At 41.7% G+C, this 19,413-nt stretch overlaps 2 protein-coding genes across 2 annotated transcripts; both read left to right on the top strand.

Annotated features, from left to right (window-relative positions):
- The first annotated feature begins 55 nt into the window (after positions 1-55).
- cryba2b (crystallin, beta A2b) lies at positions 56-10,580 on the top strand. The gene is made up of 5 exons (XM_061088857.1): positions 56-73; positions 8,317-8,459; positions 9,445-9,586; positions 9,886-10,028; positions 10,433-10,580. The coding sequence occupies exons 1-5, from the start codon at positions 56-58 to the stop codon at positions 10,578-10,580; spliced, it is 594 nt and encodes a 197-aa protein (XP_060944840.1).
- Positions 10,581-15,087: 4,507 nt separating this feature from the next.
- fev (FEV transcription factor, ETS family member) lies at positions 15,088-17,535 on the top strand. The gene is made up of 3 exons (XM_061089260.1): positions 15,088-15,136; positions 15,899-15,970; positions 16,979-17,535. The coding sequence occupies exons 1-3, from the start codon at positions 15,088-15,090 to the stop codon at positions 17,533-17,535; spliced, it is 678 nt and encodes a 225-aa protein (XP_060945243.1).
- Positions 17,536-19,413: the final 1,878 nt, after the last annotated feature.

The following is a 19,413-nucleotide window of genomic DNA, read 5'->3' as shown; positions in this document are numbered from 1 at the left end:
GGGTGAGTCAGAGCCTCCCAGCAGCCCAGTCATTTGCAAGGTAGATGATATGGAAATGATGCCCCAGCAGGAGGTGAATGGGACAAATGGAGTCGACAGGTAGCTACGATACAATGAGGCTTTTTTCTCCTCGCAGGCACAAAGGTCAGACACGTTGCCTGGCACAGGAGAGGAGGAGGGATGGCGCTTTGGATGGAGGAGAGGGTCTGGTGAGACAAATTTAAAGTCTTGTGTGTGTGTGTGTGTGTGTGTGTGTGTGTGTGTGTGTGGCGAGAGAGGGAGAGAGTGCTTCTCCAACACACACACACACACACACACACACACACACACACACACACACACACACACACAGACACACACACACGCACCCTCCCCCTCTATGTCAATATTGGATCAGAGCAACGCACCGTGCGACAGGTGTCTGTGCGCGCCCTGAGGATCCTCTCTCTCTCTCTCTCTCTCTCTCTCTCTCTCTCTCTCTCTCTCTCTCTCTCTCCCCCCCCCCTCACCCGTTTTCATGCAGGAGGGGTGGGTATAGAGAGAGAGAGAAAGAGAGGGGGGTAGAGAGAGGGAGAGAGAGAGAGAGGGAGCATGTAGAGGTATAAAAGGTGTATACCTGTCACACGCAGCACACATTCAGTGCGCGTAAAAGCTGATCCAAACCTGACCAAGGTTGCGCACGTTGACCTTTTTCTATATCTTTGCATCCTCTCAAGGTAAGTTAAATACCTTTTTACCTCAGAGTCGCTGTCTTTACTTTGACTTGTGGTCCTAACTTTTCTGAATCTTCCTCTCCCAAAGGTTCCCTGACGCCAGGAGGAACCAGCTGTTACGTCTCCCTCCCCCCCTCTCCGTCTCCAGGACCCTCATCTCACCCTCTGTGACTTTTCTTTTCCATGTCTGTATTTGCTTCACGTTGAGCCTCACGCACAATACCTGAAGATGAAGTTTTGTTCGTTCGGCTCGCGTTACGCAGGTACGGGTTGGCAACTGGAAAAAAAGCGCAAGGATGGTTTTGGTCCTGGGAGACGATCACTGCTCGTAAAGCGATGTCAAGCCTTAAAGTATACACAAAGGATGGAGGGAAGAAAGTTTGATGGTCTTTGTTCTCACTGGTTTTTGAGTGTATTTAAATGAAGGGCGTCTGATAGGTGAGGCCAGATGCTGCAGCCAACACCAGGGATCCAAATTCTTTAAATGAAGAACAGATGGTGAATTCAAATCTTCTAACACATTTCAAAGAAAGTACACTAGCGGTGAAGTCTGATCCATGTAAGACAACTCAGCAACAGCACAGTGTCAGTGACTGTAGCTCCAGGTGTGTGTGGAGCATTTCACTGAGGTGGCCTTATTTGCATACAGGTGGCCTCATGCAGTGCTCCACAGAAAGACAAGGCAGCCGTTGAGCCACAATCAGTCACAATCATTCACCTGTAGGGAAAGAAACACAATTAAAACCATTGATCTATTAAAAACACTAATTTGAGCAGATTCTTTTTGAATACTGCGTGTGGATTATTAGATTATTATTAGTAAAGAAAGAGCAAAGCAGGTGAATTCAGAGATGTTATCAAGGCAGGAGGTTTCAGCTTCAGTCCAACATGTATTTTCTTGTTTTTTTCTGAAAACGTATATATATATATAAAGTGAGCCTGAATACCAGTCACACATGAAGCCATATGTCTGTTAAAACCTGTCTGCTCAGCTCACCCATAACACCATCACCACTGACAAACCTGTAACTGTCGTTGGGAAAGCGTCCAAGTGAAGGTTAGTCTCTGTTTAGTTGTTGTTCCGTTTCTATTTGAACGGCAGCTGGACGATGTCATATCATACGCAGGCTGCTGAGGAGACTGACATTTACAACGGTACATGGGTGATAATCTACATCTCCCTTTTTGCTAATCATTTTTCCCCATTGGCACATTCATGATGACACTGTGTATTTTCCACTAGGGGTCTATTCATTACTGTCCATCTCCTACGTCATGAGCTGAGGCTGCAGGCGAGCACCGGGGGAAGAGAGATGGGCTTAATGGGACTTTATGTTAATCATTAACTAAACATTAAGCACACAGCAGACATCTGATATGTGCCATCTGTCATTTTGGATGCTATAAGATGTAATATTCAGCCTTTGTGCTTTTAGCATCCATTACTTTCTTATTTTAACGGTCACATGTGTCTTTAAATTATCTGATTTGTATTTACACTGATGTCTCTTCTTTTTATCCAACAGCCGATGAGGGTTTATGTTATCGTACCCTACTAAAATAAACCTACCTATTTTAATTTGTTTTCAAATGGTCAAACTAATTCCCTTTAACACAGTTTCACCTACACAATCCTGCAGAAACATGACAATGACATGCAGTGTAACACACAAAGTGCAAAAACACACTTAATACATCCTTTGTTTGAATATCCTTACTTTCTTTTTTTGGTTTTTAATTCATTCAATGAGATATCCCATTAAATATCTTCCTTTGAAACCTGTGAAGTTGAAATGTGTCTCAAATTTGGATGTTTTTGAAAATGTGATAGTAAAAAACATGAAAAGTAATTATGTTGCCCCGTAGTGAAGCATGTCCACCTGCCAGTGACATACGTCTTGGTCAGGCTGAAATTTGATTCACATTTTGTCTTCACCTCTTGCTGCCCTGTGCAGACAAAGCCCTTCACGTTCCCTCCACTCGTTCATTTCTTTCAATAAAACATCTCATGTAGGCATCATCACCTCACAAAAGACATTATGACAAAGCCGCTCCTGCATGTCTCTCTTTACCTGAGAGCCTATTTGCCTCTGCTGGAAGCTCCAGTCAATATTTGTTAAAAGCCAGAGGAGAGGAAACTCACGCTCCTTAGTATCCTGGTTACCTGGCTCCAGTTTGAAGCGACTGTCCCAACTGGTCCTGCTGCTGCACCCTCCCTTCCATGCAGCTCCAGGAGCGGCACTATTTGTTCAGGATTCGACGTGGAGGCTTAAGCACCTGCGTTTTACCTGTGTCAGTGAAAGAAAGGGTCTGAATGAGGACGTTTGTTTCAGGAGACGGTTTGAATCACCGAGTCATGTTTGACACACATGGAACAGGTGGGAAAACCCAAACTGAATTCTATCCAGTAAAGGCTTTTCAATGCAAACAAGAGACACGGCCATAACGATGTCAAATATAATGGTGATTGTTTTTAAAGCACATATTATGCACCAGAAACTCTTATGTAATGTTCTATTTACTTAATATTGTCATTCAGTTTCATCATATTTTAATTTCAACGCTCTATCTACGGGCTGTGTGTTTATCCCTGAAGAGTGTTCCATCCTCTGGTGCTGTTCTCGACTGTTCTCCGGTTTTTCATCCGTTGAGTAAAACGTTTAAGAAACGAGAGAAGCACCAAAAGGGGGGGGGGGGGGGTGCTCTTCCCATCTGCCCCAGCCGTGACCCTATCTGAGGTCTGCTGTGCAGGGCCGTACAGTATCAGCATCATTAAGAGAGCACTTTGAATCCGTACAGCAGGGAAGATGATTACATTTAGGGTGCCTGCCAAACTGTTCGCTGTAAATGGTGGAGCAAGTGTTTCCCAGAGGGTGTGTGTGTGTGTGTCTGTCTGTCTGTGCTGCCTGTAGGCTATGTGCTGTTTCCTCTGACAGTTACTGATAATGAGGACTCATGCAAATGGCCGAGGCCTGCTCTCACTCCTGGTTGGCCGAACTCTTTTCCTTTGCTCTCTGACTCTGATGTGTCACTGTGTGTTACTGGTAAAAAGTTGTTAAATTCTGTTCTTAAACACTCAAAGTTCCCTTTTTGGGGACTTCCCTGTTACTCAGAACATCCCCCAACTGTTGTGTGTGTGTGTTTGTGTCTTCATCAGTTGAAGATTAAAGCATAGATAATTAGTAATAATGCACATTTTCTCTCTCTATGTCTCATGGAGGTGAATCCAGCTGCCTGTGAGTCAGCGCAGGGATCAGTGGGGGCGAATGGAGGTGGTCCGAGCAAAAGACCTGCTTGCATCATCCTTACCTGGATTAGTCGCCATGGTAATCTTCCACCTGAAGGAGGGCATTTATTCAGTGTGTGTCCGTGGGTGTGTATTAATGGTGTGTGTCTGTGTGTGTGTCCAGGTGCAGTCACTGACTATTCAAATGACTCTCGCTGACCCAGAAAACAAGGCTCTCTGTGCAGTGTGGTTCACACCCGTCGTGCACTGCAACCTTTTCATACAACAACTAAATATATAATATCAAATATGTAATTTTAACGAATCCTCCATCAGTTCCATGCTTTATTTGCATTGAGAAGTAAGGACAATTGCTTCTTTAATGCTTTTTCTATGCATTTTAACTGCTTTATCTAAGGAACAGACACAGTACACATATTATCATTCCATTCCATTACAAAGTTTTGTTGAAACGTTGAGCTGTATTTTCAAACTCTGGACCAGCTGCTATCGTTACAGCTGGTCCAGAGTTATACAACTTCCGGGATGAAAAGCACACACTCATTTCTCTGCACTACAGATCGTCCCCAGGATTAATATTTTCTTTTGTGAAACTCACTTAAAACTTTAATCCACCAATGAAATTCTGTATTTAAAGGCATATAAACATGATCTAATGTCCTGAGGCTGGTACACGACCTCCAATAAAAGATGCAGACTCACTCCTGATCACACTGCAGCTACTTCCCAAGGTGTCTGATAAACTCCATCTTCATGTTAGCTGATACTCTCCACACATAGCAACATTTAACCTGTTTAACTTTTATAATTTATTTGTCATCATAGCAGGGACTGACTTCTAAAACCTGAGTCGAAGAAGATTTCGTGGCAGCTGCCTCCAGGGTTTAAAGCTTACAAATGGACTCGAGTGTCAAATGTAAAGTATTTGAATCATAACATGAGCAGTGAGAAGAGATGAATTGAATTTTTCTATCTCAAACAGCCAGATAAGGATTCAAAGCAGTACTGAACTATCTTTGTACAAGTTCAGTCTACCTGACACATGCAAATCTCCCCAGGCTGTATTTAACAGGGAAATAAGGTGTGCACTGTGTGTGTCTGCGTGTGTGTGTGTGTGTGTAGGAGTAATAATCAACAGCTTCTTATCAGACTTGCTGAAGAAATAGGAAATAATTTCAAACACACACACACACTCACAAAGAAACATACATGTACACTCACACACACATGACTACATGTACACACACTTACCTATTTGTATGTACTGCACATATACAAAAACTTGGTCACTCAGGTATTGGAGCATGAACACACACTAATACGACATCTGGGTCTTTATGCGAATGTTGTCTCACCTGCCCATCACCTGCTCTGAGGACAGGCAGGCTGACAACACACACACACAGACACACACACACACACACACACACACACACACACACACACACACACACACACACACACACACACAAAGGGAAGGACAATGAATGGGTTAACAGAAGAGCAAACAGCTCACACATGCCCACAGGTGAGAGCCCTCAATCCCCACCCCCCACCCACACAGACACACACACATATAAAACACTATGCCCCTCTAGCATGCTGTGTTAATTTTTATCTGAATGTTTGTTTCAATCCTCAATAAGTCAGAGCAACAGGTTAGTGAGTGAATGTGAAGTCACTCTGATGTTAACACACTAAACCGAAAGGCCTTATTTACAGGCCTCGGCCATCGGGAGTGTAATAAATACCTTCGCCACTAGATGTCACCAATGATGAAGGAAAGTGAGCCCCTGATGTTCAGCGTTTTTTGCTCGACTCGACATCACAGATATTGTTTAAACACTGATGTAGTGAAAACTCATGAAACATACGAGAGGAAATAACAGAGTCAGAACTAAACAGGACGAGTGGGACATGGAAAGGCTCCTTTTTATTTGGTTTACTCCAGAACTAATAGTTTAATTGTTTTCTAGAGCAATAGAGCTAGAGTATTTTGACAGTATACCGTCATATGTACGAGTATAATTTTTTTCATTAAGAAAATTTGATTATGTGTGTGTGTGTATTTTATTATATATTTCATTTATTATAGAAATGAAAACATGTATTAGAATTAGTGTTTTCATTTTGACTTCACACAAAGACTCAGAAACAAGTAACAGAAAGAGCATAAGCAAACAAAAGACTTATACAACACATGATTGTGAGTAGGGTTTAAAACATGATAATCTACCGTTCTCAGCCATTGTTTCCAAACATGTAACAAAGGAAAATCTATAATCAAACAGAACTGGAATCCCTGACAATAAGATTTAAAACCCAAACGCTGGAGCCTGGAGTGGCTTCTATAATTACAGGTCTGTTAATTAAGTGACTAACACTGGGCAATATTGAGCTTCTTTATATTATTTGCTGCCTGATTGACTGATGACCTGTCCTGGGTGTTTCCCACCTCTCACCCAGTGTCAGCTGGGATGGGCTCTGGCATGATGATAATAAGATAATGGATGAATGGATTTTATTTGTCCTCTTCGAAGCTGCATAGGTTCTAACTATTTAAGTTATACGATAAAAAAATGGGATAGGACTCAAATACAAAAATATATGAATTGTCCTGTCATCCAGTTTTGTTGATTTCCCATCTTAAAAATCTATTTATATTCAAATCTGATGGTTATTCTGCTAGATCCTTCCACATATAAATACATCTTAATGTTTCCAATATACTAGAGTACTGATGTGTAGGAAGAACGAGTTACAAAAGCTACAGAGCAAACCAAGGTCTTTGCTCCCATTTGGATGCTGATGCTCCATATTTCTGTATAGTAGCCAAAGGTGTGGGGACATACATGTTTGTAAAAGTTTCCCAGTTAGTCATGAGCTACTATAACCACTGAAGATTTAACTACAGCACTTCATCCTACTGACTCTTTCAAGATCAAGCACTCAGAAAAAAGAAATGAAAAGGATTCCCTCACTATCACCACATGGTTTTGGGCCTTCTCCCACCTCCAGGTCAGGATCCAGTTTACCAACAGCCCAGGGAGCGAGTGTGCAAGGGGATCAGCTCCCAGAATGTGTCTATTATCCTGCCACACCAATCAAACTGTTGTGTCAGTGCGTTGCTATTGTATAGTCCTGGGTCAGGTTGCCCCTGAGCATGGCTGCCATATTGATGACTAAGTCAGTTTGGGGCTCTGAGGACAATGGTGCTCTGGAGCCTCCACAAAGCGCCAGGCTAATGCTTTCCCATTCAGCTGGGCCGGTCAGGTGCTGAGTGTGCAAGGCTGACGGGCAAATGGAGTGGCGTGGGTCCAGGGGGCCCGGCCCTATAAAAACCAGGGTGAGGGTCTCTCCCCCGACATTGATTAAACCGGCTCTGTCCCACCTCAGTACTGTCTGTAAGTATTTCAACACATTGCCTCAGAGATACTGCAGTCAGGAGCACAGCTCTGTGGGTGGAGCCCCACAGCCACAGAGATGCTGCTGCACATTGTGTAGTTAATATGTAGACTTCTGTGGACGACCTTTAAATGAGGCTTGATTTGTTGAGAGTAAAAAAACAGGGCTTATAGCTGCTATTTTTAAGCCAATGCCTCATTGGTATGCTTGTGTCTGGCCTATAAACATCATGCAAACTGTTTTTACTTTAAAAATCTAAAAAGGCTTGACTGAGGATGGTTTGAAACTCAATGGAACATTGTGAAAATTAGAGACTTCCGATTGTGCTTTTCGTGCTTTTCTAGCTGTGGTGGTTTGCTGTGGTGACATTTGTTTTCTGTGCAGCTGCTACAATTCAGTTACGAGGTGTAATTTACAGGCAAGGTTGTGCTTGACAGAATCTGCTCGGCTGAAACAGAGAGAAAACTGTGCGGTGGAGAAATGGAAAAAATGATGAATGTGTGGAATTTTTTCACTCCTATAGTGACACCTTGGAGCAAGAGGCCTTAACTGAAATATCGGTCTAGTAGAGGAACAATAACATAGGCCTTCTGTTAACAGAAATACAGTAGGGTGGTGAATTTTAGGTTTTTAATCGTATTTATCTTTGTTCTTGATGCTAAAATACAAAGATTGAAGATTTTCATCGACACTGGAATAAGCTTGTAGTATCAGAAGTCTTGTTTCCTGTATCTGTCTCTTCAGGATGAGGACGATCAGGAGGATTTTCTATCACAATATGTTTTTTTGTAACACTTTTCTGAACATTTCTGATGCTTCAACTACTCAGGACAGGTCTTTTGGTTTTATTTATTTGATTTTATCTATTTAATGTTTTTTAAACCCTCCATCTTCTTCTTCATCAGATAGTAACCCACAAAGGGATAAGAAGCAGCCATGAACACTACACAGATGGAGCAGATGGGCCAGTTCAAGATCACAGTCTGGGAGGAGGAGAACTTCCAGGGCAAGCGCTGCGAGTTCATGCTGGAGTGCCAGAACATCATGGAGAGGGGCTTCATCAAGATCCGCTCCATCAAGGTTGAGAACGGACCGTAAGTCGACATAGTTCTTGTTCCTCTGGATCTCCTGCCTCTCCTCTTTTGGAAAATCTCTTTACTCTCATCTCTCGATCACTTCTTTTTTGGTCTATTGGTTTGTTGGTCATAATGCGTAAATTATCCAGTGTGTGTGTTGTATTTACAGTATCTAAATCTATCATGAGGCCAGATCTGAAATTTGAAAATTGTAGAATTTATTCTTCGATTAACAAGTATGCTCGGGTAAGATTTAGCATTTTTATCCTAAACAACAATATCTTACCTTCATAACAAAGGTGATGAATGGTCTGAAGTCTTGCTCATTTACTTTATACCTTAAAATCTGAAGTTAACCAAGAACCATACAACATCATGTAATAAAACCACATTGTTTATTCATCTCATAATTCTCATTTTATGTGGTTGAAAAAGTCTAATTAAAATAGTCACGACCCAGCTCAGATCATCGAGTAGACAAAGCCAAATAAATAAAAAAAAGCCATAAATTACAGCCAACAGTGTTATTACATTGCTAGTTGGGGCATCTATGGTTTTGCATGTGTGTGCATGCACCCGAGTGTGACCCCTGTTGTGATATGAGTTGGCTGCGTGCAGCTGCTGGCTGTGAGCCACAGAGTCTGACTGACTGACAATCAGATAACAAGGCCTGGGTGCAGCAGCAGCAGCAGCAGCAGCGGCAGCAGCAGTAGAGGAGGAGGAGGAGGAGGAGGCAGGAGCAGCACTATCTAATGTTTGCTTTGTGCTCCCAGGGACAACACAGGCTGCGTGCTGTTTTCCCTCATGGGCGTTGGACTCTATTGTTTAACCATACTGACAGTTTCAATGTAGCTGCACTTAAATTACCTGGTTTTTAATGGTACAACGTAAGATCCTGTGGGTTTTAGGATAGATTTACTTGTTTCAATGTTTAATGTCTATGGCATTACGTCCTCTGAGCACATGTTAGTGTAACACCTCTCTCCTCATCTCTCTCCTCCAGCTGGGTGGGTTATGAGTACCCCGAGTTCCAGGGACAGCAGTTTATCCTGGAGAAGGGAGACTACCCTCGCTACGAGGCCTGGAGTGGAAACAGCAGCTACAGAACCGAGCACATGCTTTCCTTCAGACCCATCAAGTGCGCTGTAAGTTCCTGTTCTTCCAAACTACTCCACACTTCCCTGCCACTCCCTCCACCACATGACCCAGCAGCCAAACCCTTTTAAACTAGCTGCACTACATGAACCAAACCTTTTCTGGCCTTCATTTATGCCAGATATACTTTATTGACAATGACTGAACCAGCACGAGCTACCACACATTCAACATCTCTCCCCAACTCGCCTTCCAATTACATCTAAATATTCACATCAGTTACTTCACCAACAGCTCCCCTGACAGTGGCTGCACCTTCACAACTGTGCTCTGTTCTCTTCCTCTGCAGAACCACAGCGACAGCAAGGTGACCCTGTACGAGTGTGAGGACTTCCAGGGCCGCAAGTTCGAGATGTGCGACGACTACCCCTCCCTACAGGCCATGGGCTGGTGCAGCAAGGAGGTGCCCTCCATCAAAGTCAACTCAGGAGCGTAAGTCAAGCGTCCTCATCTTTGTTTGTTAGTCCATTTTGTAACCGTATATATTTCATCTCCACTCTTATTTCAAATATTCTTCTGTAAAATATGGTTGGAGCTGGTAAAATAGAGCATTTTCAATCCATCTTGACTGTGTGTAATATGGCGAGAACATTCAAAATACAGATAAATAAAATGATAAATGTTTAAAGTCTGATTGGACGGGCTAAACCATCTCCAGCTAACTGATCTTCTCTTGTAAACAGTCTTGTTATTTGACTGAATCTATTGAAATCATTCATTAAACGGCTGTTTGTAGACAAAAGATGTATGAATGGATGGATTGGATAAATGATTGTTTAAATCCCACCCTGACCTTATCGCTCACCCCATCTCTTTGTGCGTCTCTCTCCCTGCAGCTGGGTGGCCTACCAGTTCCCTGGTTACCGTGGCTACCAGTACATCCTGGAGAGAGACAGACACCAAGGCGAGTACAGAAACTACAATGAGTTCAGCACCCAGGCTCACACCAACCAGGTGCAGTCCATTCGCAGGATCCAGCACTAAGCCTTCCCTCTGCCTGCCTGACTCCCCCGCATGAATAAAATGAAATTGAAAAACTCTCCCCGAACCCTTTCCTCTACCTGAGCCCCCCCGGACAGACGGACCACTGTCACAGACGTGTAGATGGACTAACTCTCCCTCAGTCTGTGGCTCTGCATGTATGGATATCGAAGTTCTTCTACCACCAAGCTAAAGCATGTTTTTGAAATAGAAAATAAAGGCTTTTCTGAAAAACTAGAGACTGTCAGTATTTCTTTTTTTATTCCCACAATGATCTTTATCAGCCCACCTAAATAAGGCTCATACAAACTGCAATTATTGGCTTTAAACTTATTGGTTTGTTACTTGGTTAATGACGATAAGTCGAACTGCAGGAGCACAACCACAGCAAAACCTGTGGGCACATTTCTTTCAGCCCAAAGAACCAGGCGATTATCAGACATAGGTTTATGCTTTGTATTTATTTAAAAGAAATATTTAGGCCTATCGTGAACCTTCATGGAAATGAGTGGACTCGGTAGGCTTTAGGATGTGCAATATTGTTCTTGTCAGACTGTATTCTTATTTCCAATAAACAAGAGCACGACATCACATTTGTTTCCACTGTTTGTTCTTCGACTGTTTGGGCACAATCTGCTAATAAGTTGGAGAATATAGCATAACTGTATGCAAACCATGTGACCTTTGGTGGCTGGTAGTTAAATGTAACCAACACATTTAGATGTTATTCACTGAAGAAATGAACAGATACATACTAATTTTAGATTGAATCAATCTTTTTAAAAACAGAATTAATTGAAATTCTTCTGCTCTTGCTTTGCAAACATTCTGTTCAGCATTGATCATTAAAACAAATGCACAGAGGTCAAGTCAAGTCAGATTCATTTATATAGCATTTTAAATACATCACTAGTTGTGCCAAATCATAGGAAAGGAAGGTAACACATGGATAAAGACAAGTTCAATGCCAGAAATAAAATCTGTAGAAAAGAAAAAACACAAAAGGCATTAAGTAAACTAAATAGTTACATTACCATATGGGATAGACTCAAAAGCAAGATTAAAAAAAGTAGCACTTTAAATTAGATTTAAACGATCAATAGTAGGACGAGACCGGATGTGGAAGGGAAAGACTTTTCAAGAGCTTGTAATTTTACTGTGGAAACACCCCAGAGGCCTGATGAAGGTCCTCCAGCTGCTTCATGGTGTCACATGCACACATGCAGCCGACTTTATTTAAACTGTTTAATTATTTCATGAGCATGTTTGAAATTTAGAATTTATTGTCCTGTCGCTCTGAGCGATTTTATCCCAATGGGAAAGAAGAAAAACAAAGCATGATCCATAATGAAAGTTAGGGATGTATGCACTGTGCTAGCTCCTGTTTGAACAAGGGGCCTGTCTGACAGCTCACTATGATGAAAGTAATTTACCTTAAATACACTCATAAAGTACATGTTCACAATAAAGTTTCCTCAAAAGATGTGCAACACAACCACCAGCTTATACTCTTTACTGTTCTACGATGATACTTCTTAAACTGGCCTGTGAAAAACATCTTCAAGATGCCTACTTACCAGGATATACTCAGTGACGTTGCATTTTTCAGATAGTTCAATGTGAAATGTCTAAATCTGAAAAAGCCCAACTCTCTATTTTTTGGTCTTGATTGAACAGTGACTCATTGGCAGAGTTATGACTTTAATATTATGATGCAGCACATTGTAGTCTAAGCCATGTGAAAGCCATGGATCCTAACCCCCGGTCACAAAGGTGGAGATGCAGGTGAGATGAAGAGAAGCAGGTTAGTCAGGGGAGAAATTTTCAGATCAGATGCAACTACAACAAATATTTATGGCACTTGTGATTTACAAATGAACATGTGGTCCATTTATTTTGATGATTTGATTCAGCACCGCAACCTGGCACATGACAAAAGCTCCTCATATGAGTTATAGTTGCTTAGCATTTGTTTGTTTATTCTAATGTGGAACCATGATGTGTATCTTGCAGTCGCGCGCCAGGATCCTGGAGTGTGTTTACCTGCGCACACACCCCTCCTGTCTGTCCAGGACGTGGGATTCCGTGTTACACACCCACGAGCCTGCACCGTCCCACAGTCCCACACCCAAAAGACCAGGATCCTTTAATAAATGTGTAACCATGCACACACACACACACACACCTTTCTCAAATATACATTCCTGTGGAGCCTGATTAAAGAGGCTGCACTCGGGTCTGGTTGAGGAGTGACACTTGACTGGTGCAGTTGCAGGCTGGGGCTCCTTGGCTGCACAGGGACAAGGTAGGTTTGAGACTACAGAGGAATTTTGGAACCAAATCTTGATGACAGCTCTTTTTAGTAGGTTATTACTCTATTGATTATTGATCTATTACTGCTTTAATTTACTAACTACTTTCATACTAGGAAAGGCACCTGGATCAGACACTTCTAAATCATGTTTTAAGTGGATACGAATATGCTTTTAAGTGGTAAAAGTTACCTTTAATGCTGACTTAATGCGAATAAGGTCAACCTATCGCCCAGACATGTGTTGTTGTGCTTTTTCGTTTTTCTTCCTGTCGATATCTGGCCTCCTGCTGATCACTACAGATAAATATAAATTTGTATTTATCTACCGCTCCGTGCTGGGATATACAGTCTTGTTTTCGAGGCTTGTTTTAAGTTGCCTGCGACTTGTACACGGACACAGGCAGCTAAAGCAAGTCTGGGACGCCACAGACACACCTACAAACCCCAGAGGAGCCGCCGCCACGTGACGAATCGAAAATCCATTTGTTTGTTTTAGTTCAGGAAGAAGGAACATGGAAAATATATTGTTTAATCTGCATTTACCACCCAATCCAATACTCATACGTAGCCTGATACAATCTTATTCTGACTCACCTATGGTCTAGTGTGTTTTTTTTTACTGTGTGTGTGTCTGTGTATTTGCGAATATCTGAGCTCAGTCAGGTGACATTCAAATGATAAATGATTAGAGGACCATTCACTTCCAGTTGAGTCAAAACAGAAAGCTTCAATACATGTTTTTCATTTAAGCATAAAGCTAAGACTTGATGCATGTCTGTTGGGTAATGTCATATTTTGTAAATTATTTAGTTAATTCTTTTTTAACGGAAGTATCTGAAAGTGAATTCATGTGTTTACGTGGCACATAACGGCACAAACCTGGTTTTTGTCCCTGTAGACGATGACTCTCTCATGTCTCTGTACAGGACGAGGACAAGACACCAAACCAATGCAGGAATACACATGTATGAGTGTCAATGTGTTTAGATAATTTTTGGACCATTTTAAAAGGATTTAATCAGCCTTTGTGTATTGATTAGATCATGTTTAGTGTTGTGACAGTGACAGATGTGTCACGGATGAACAAGCCGCTATCATCCAGTCATTTTTTTTTTACATATATTGCTTATATATTAAACATATATTTTGTTTGGACCTTTGATCAATTAGAGCAATGCTTGACTTATAAGAGCAGTTTTCAAAATAAAAGTCCTTAGAATGTCTCAGTCTAGCCCTGATTGATCATAAACTGCTTGATATCTGCATGGGTTGAATATCAATATACTCATATGTGGGATATTTATTAATAAAAGACATTTGATTGAATTGTAATCAATGTAATGTATGTGTACTGTCCACAGTTTTTACACCTGTGTCAATAAAGCGTTTGAAAATGTTCTGCATATCTGTGTGAATTGTGAATCAAGATTTCATCTGTCACCTCTAAAATATCAGAATATACTAGATTCTATAACCACTGTGTGATCTACAGTCCAAACCAGACTTACAGGACCACAGCCCCATAGTGTTTGCACAGCCTATTGCTTCTAAAAAAAGAAAACAGCAGAAGAAGAAAAATCTGAGTGGACATGATAAGATCAGTGAGCATCAGGGACCATGGTTTTAAAGTTACAACCTCATTAGCCTTCAGATACAGGCTATATAACCTTAAACCCACAAGCAGAAGGTGCATGGGTGGAAGGGGGGGTGGATGAAATGTTCTTGTTTTCTCATGTGCACTGGAGCGTGTATCTCCAGGTAAATGTTCTTTTTCCAACATGAAATAGGTCTTTGTTGTTTGCCAGGAGGTAAAGAGGCGGAAAAGTGAGGAGGATCTGAACTGGTTTCCATGTCAAACACTTCAATTCACCATAGAGACTCAGATCTTAACGCGGAAACTTTATTAAACTGTGATGGCGGATTGATAAGGGGCCGAATTTCTATCGGCCCTCTTTTTATTGTGGGCACCAGGCGGGCTGACAGAGGTAAATTGCTCTTTTAATTAAAGCAATGCACCAGGGGAAATTGCTGTCTGAATATTGTCTCAGAGATGGGGGCCAGTGACAGTTGCCTGGAAACTTCAATCTGTCCACCCGCGTTTATTCCAGATCACATTTATGAGATAAAGTTTAATAAAAATCGTTTCCTCCGCCGCCGACGAAATGAAATCCAACCCTTTCTGAACAAGTGAACACAATGAGACAGGACTGCGGAGGAAACCTCATGTTCAGCATGTATCTCTCAGGTTGGTCATTTAGTCCCTTAAAGACTTAAAGACTCATAGAAACATGTTGCCGGGGGGTGTTTTCAGACTCTTTCCTGCGGGTCCTGCGGGTCCTGCGGGTCCTGCGGGTCCTGCGGGTCCTGCGGGTCCGTCTCCTCGCCGCATTGTTCGGGTTCAATCTGAAAGCTCGTCTGCTCTTTTGTCGGAAATCGGAAATCCTTTTTCCTGGACGCGTTTCCTGGCTCCTCCGCAGAGGACACCGCGGAGACGACACGCTTCACGCGTCAGTCCCACACCGCTACCCGGACACCATTAGGACGTTTTCTTATCTGAACTTTAAGCGGGATTTTGTGATGTTTAATTTTGAATTTTTTATTTTTTATTTTTTTGGGGGGGATCATGTTTCACAGGGCTGGTTAATTATACAGCCACGCATATTCTATAACAGCGACTGGAAGCTTTTGTTATTATTATCATCAATATTGTATCTTTGAAAACAGATTTTAAGAGTATTTTTATTTTAAGTTTGTTTGAATTCTTTTGCTCATTAGAATAAATGACAGTCTTAGAAATAAATATGGACACAAGTGGATTTATTTTTCTTTCCCCAGCAAAGCAATTGCCATCTGCGTTTTAAAAGCAGCTCCTGATATTTGGACATCAGGCCTGTTCCTGAAAGCGTCTTCTCTTCTATGTGATATATTATAAACAGGAAGGATTAGGCACCTGATGATGAGGAGGGTGCTGATGGTGATGATGACGATTTGTGTGGTTTGATTTCAGATCCAACAGAAACTCTGTTGAAAGAGAGCAAAGGGACATCATGGGGTCCTATAAACACAGGAGTACAAAAAGGTAAGAGAATGGATCACAGAGGGGATCACTGTAATGTGTCATTATTGAATTTAATTTAGAACCATCCAGATCTCCGGCATTGTATCTGAAAATGTATAATAATAATAATAATAATAATAATAATAATAATAATAATAATAATAATAATAGCTAACAAAATAATAATCTAACAGCAGTCATATTTTTTCATTTTAACAAAACTCACTTAGGACCTAAAGATCCGAGGAATCAATATCGTTCACCCTGTTAATAATACAGAAAATATCAGAATCGTCTTTTAAATGTAAAGGTTAATTTTATCAAAAATCACACACTTTCTTAATTCATGGTCCGAGTTTGTAGCCGCCGTAGTATTTGCTTCTCGCACATCGGTCAAATAGACATAGATCAAATCAAAGGAAATGTAAATATTAAATAAAAACAGATTTTGTGCATTAAGACTAAATACATGTAAAATGACCTCAGTGTCACAGATTTATTACGCAGCAGACGTGATGGGTGCAAACAGAGATGAATATATTAAATCGGCATTAACCTCGGGAAACCTAAATAAAGCGGCTCTTAATGATTTTAAATCAAAAATAATACACATTTAGACAAATATTTGAAATGTAAACGGCTGTTGACTAATACCAGAAAAAGTCCTTACGTTATATTTCAAATTGCTATTGTGAATGCCTCATTTTGAATAGTACCATGATGTTGATATTTATCCGAGAACATAAAGAACATTCATTAGTTTTAGAAGCATTGAAATATTAAATGTCACAAATGATTTATCAAAAATCTGAAAATGTCTGCAGCACATATTCGATAAAGCTATTTGTTTAGAGAAAAAAACTCTCTGTATATCACCAGGTTAATAATTGACTAATGATAATAAAGTGATATTAATCCCTCACTGCTTTGCACGGATAGTACCTGTGCTAAATCAATGATTATCTCATGGTTTCAGGATATATTTTTAATATTGTTATATGATGCGTGTATATGGTATTTCCCGTGCAGGCAGCGGGCAGATCCAGCTGTGGCAGTTCCTGCTGGAGCTGCTCTCCGACAGCAGCAACATGTCGTGCATCGCCTGGGAAGGAACCAACGGAGAGTTCAAGCTGCTCGACCCGGACGAGGTGGCCCGGCGCTGGGGGGAGCGCAAGAGCAAACCCAACATGAACTACGACAAGCTGAGCCGTGCGCTGCGCTACTACTACGACAAGAACATCATGACCAAGGTGCACGGCAAGCGGTACGCGTACAAGTTCGACTTCCACGGCCTGGCGCAGGTGTGCCAGCCCTCCAGCACGGAGCAGGCCATCTACAAGTTCCAGGGCAACTTCTCCCCGATCCCCTTCCCCGGGATCTCCAAGCTGAACCTCATGGCTCCCGGCGTGGGACCCTCGGGGTTCTCCTACTGGCCCGGATCCCCCCCCACGGCCCTGTACCACAGCCACAACCTGCAGGCCCCGGGGCCCTTCGGCTCCGTGGCCCCGGCCCACATCAGCTGCGTCAACAACATCAACAGCCTGAGCAACATCAACAACCTGAGTAACATCAACAACCACTACTGACGTTTACTGCAACTTCTGGACTCACTGGAAGGATTCCGACCGCACGTGTGACGCGCAGCAGCCAACGAGAGAGGGGGGGTGCAGTTGGAAATATGATGTGGGCCAAATACATTTGGGTTTTTAAAAAGGTACACGCGTGGGCTGGTGTGATTTGGGCCAATGGAATGAAAATTAGACTGTCAAATATTCTCACCCAATTTGAATCTATATTGGCCAAACTGGGCCAACACAAATTCTCCCCGACTAACCAGTAAATCCATCCAGGAGGCACCTAACTTACGCGCCTTAATTTAATAACTACATGAATTAATTGGATTTGTTTTATACATAAACAGCCCACGTGTTCGATTTACCAGTTTCCTCCACAATCTGTGAAATTTAATCGTGGATAAATAAATGTCTTCGTGTGGAAGAGCAGTTTTTCCAAATTAACAAATGACAGAGCATTATTTAAGAAGGTAGTTAAATTTCTATTAGTTATTCTCCTCCTTTTCGGTTCATTTACTTCGTCTCTTCCCTTCTTAGAGGTCCGGGTCTGTTTTTCTCTACAGATGAATGTCGGAGCAAAATTATCAGCTATTTGTGGACCACTGGCGCCATCGTGTGGTTTCATGAAATAACCAAACGCTTGCTGGACTTAATAATTTTCACTTTTACTAAATCTCACCACCACTACCAACCACTAAATCATCTTAACCAGTCGACTTCACAAAACATTGTTTCTTTAATACAGAAATTAGATCACAAATCCAACTTCACTCCCTTGCAATAAAAATAAAAGGCCTTCACAGGTGTAGAGTCGTAATTTGTGTGACCAGAGTGACTAGTGAGAGAAACTGTGAATCCTCTGTACATACTGTCGGGTGCGGACAGGCTCAGGCAGTCGCTGCTTTCTAGTGATTTTGAAGTGAATTACAGTGCATCCATTGTCATGAGCTCCTCCTGTAGCTATAGAGCAATTGTACCAATGAAAAACAAATGATGTGATTAAAGATAGATTGTTATGATCAAGCCTCTTTTTGTTTCTGAATCGTGCCTCAGTGAACACTTAATACACCACAGTGCCAGACACCACTGTAGACGGTTTCAACGTGGCACAACAATCCCCACCAGATGTTTAACTTTAATTTGATTGTATGATATAGCAGTGCAAACATTGTATATATAGTGTCTATACATAGTTTATATTCAGATGTAATCTATCAATTCATTTTAATATGGGATTTTCCCTGATATCCAGATCCTTATTCTTGTTTGTCCAGTGAGTCACCACAGGCTCTGTTGTTATGTTGCAGCAGCATCATTAATTCATTATATTTACATGTAATAACCTGATATAACTGGAACAACAACAGATACGACAGATGATGCTCAGTCTCAAGCTCAGTCCTGGGGCATATAGCAAAACCATTTGAGATTTGAATTCGCTCCAGTTAGAACTGGATGATTTTAGAAGGTTAATAGTGAAATCATCTGTTTGTTCAGGACTGGAGTATTTCATCTGAAAAGGTAAATCTAAAAACATCAGATTTGCTTTATTAATTTAGTCAATACTCTTTATCATACGTGTGTTTTTGTACCTTTGCTGTAGTAGTCTGCTGCAGCTCTTGTAGCTGTGCCACAGTGTGACACTGAGTATTGTTGTCCACACGGGGGCGCCACACCTCTCCCAACAACAGTGCACCGTTTACATAACTCGGTGACAACAATGTTGGTCTATTATAGAACACAGAGGCGTCTGCAGAGAGCAGATTAACCCAAAACCTCTTTCTGTGACAGTACGAGAGAGATTTAAACTGTGTTTGTTTGTGTGTGTGTGTGTGCATGTGTGTGAGAGAGAGCGAGTGTAACACACAGCAGTACTGTTTTTGTGTGTGT

This window comes from Limanda limanda, chromosome 16 (assembly GCF_963576545.1).
Source record: "Limanda limanda chromosome 16, fLimLim1.1, whole genome shotgun sequence".
Lineage (NCBI taxonomy): Eukaryota > Metazoa > Chordata > Actinopteri > Pleuronectiformes > Pleuronectidae > Limanda > Limanda limanda.
The sequence above is the reverse complement of the archived record's forward strand: the minus strand, read 5'-3'. Positions and strand labels throughout refer to the sequence as shown.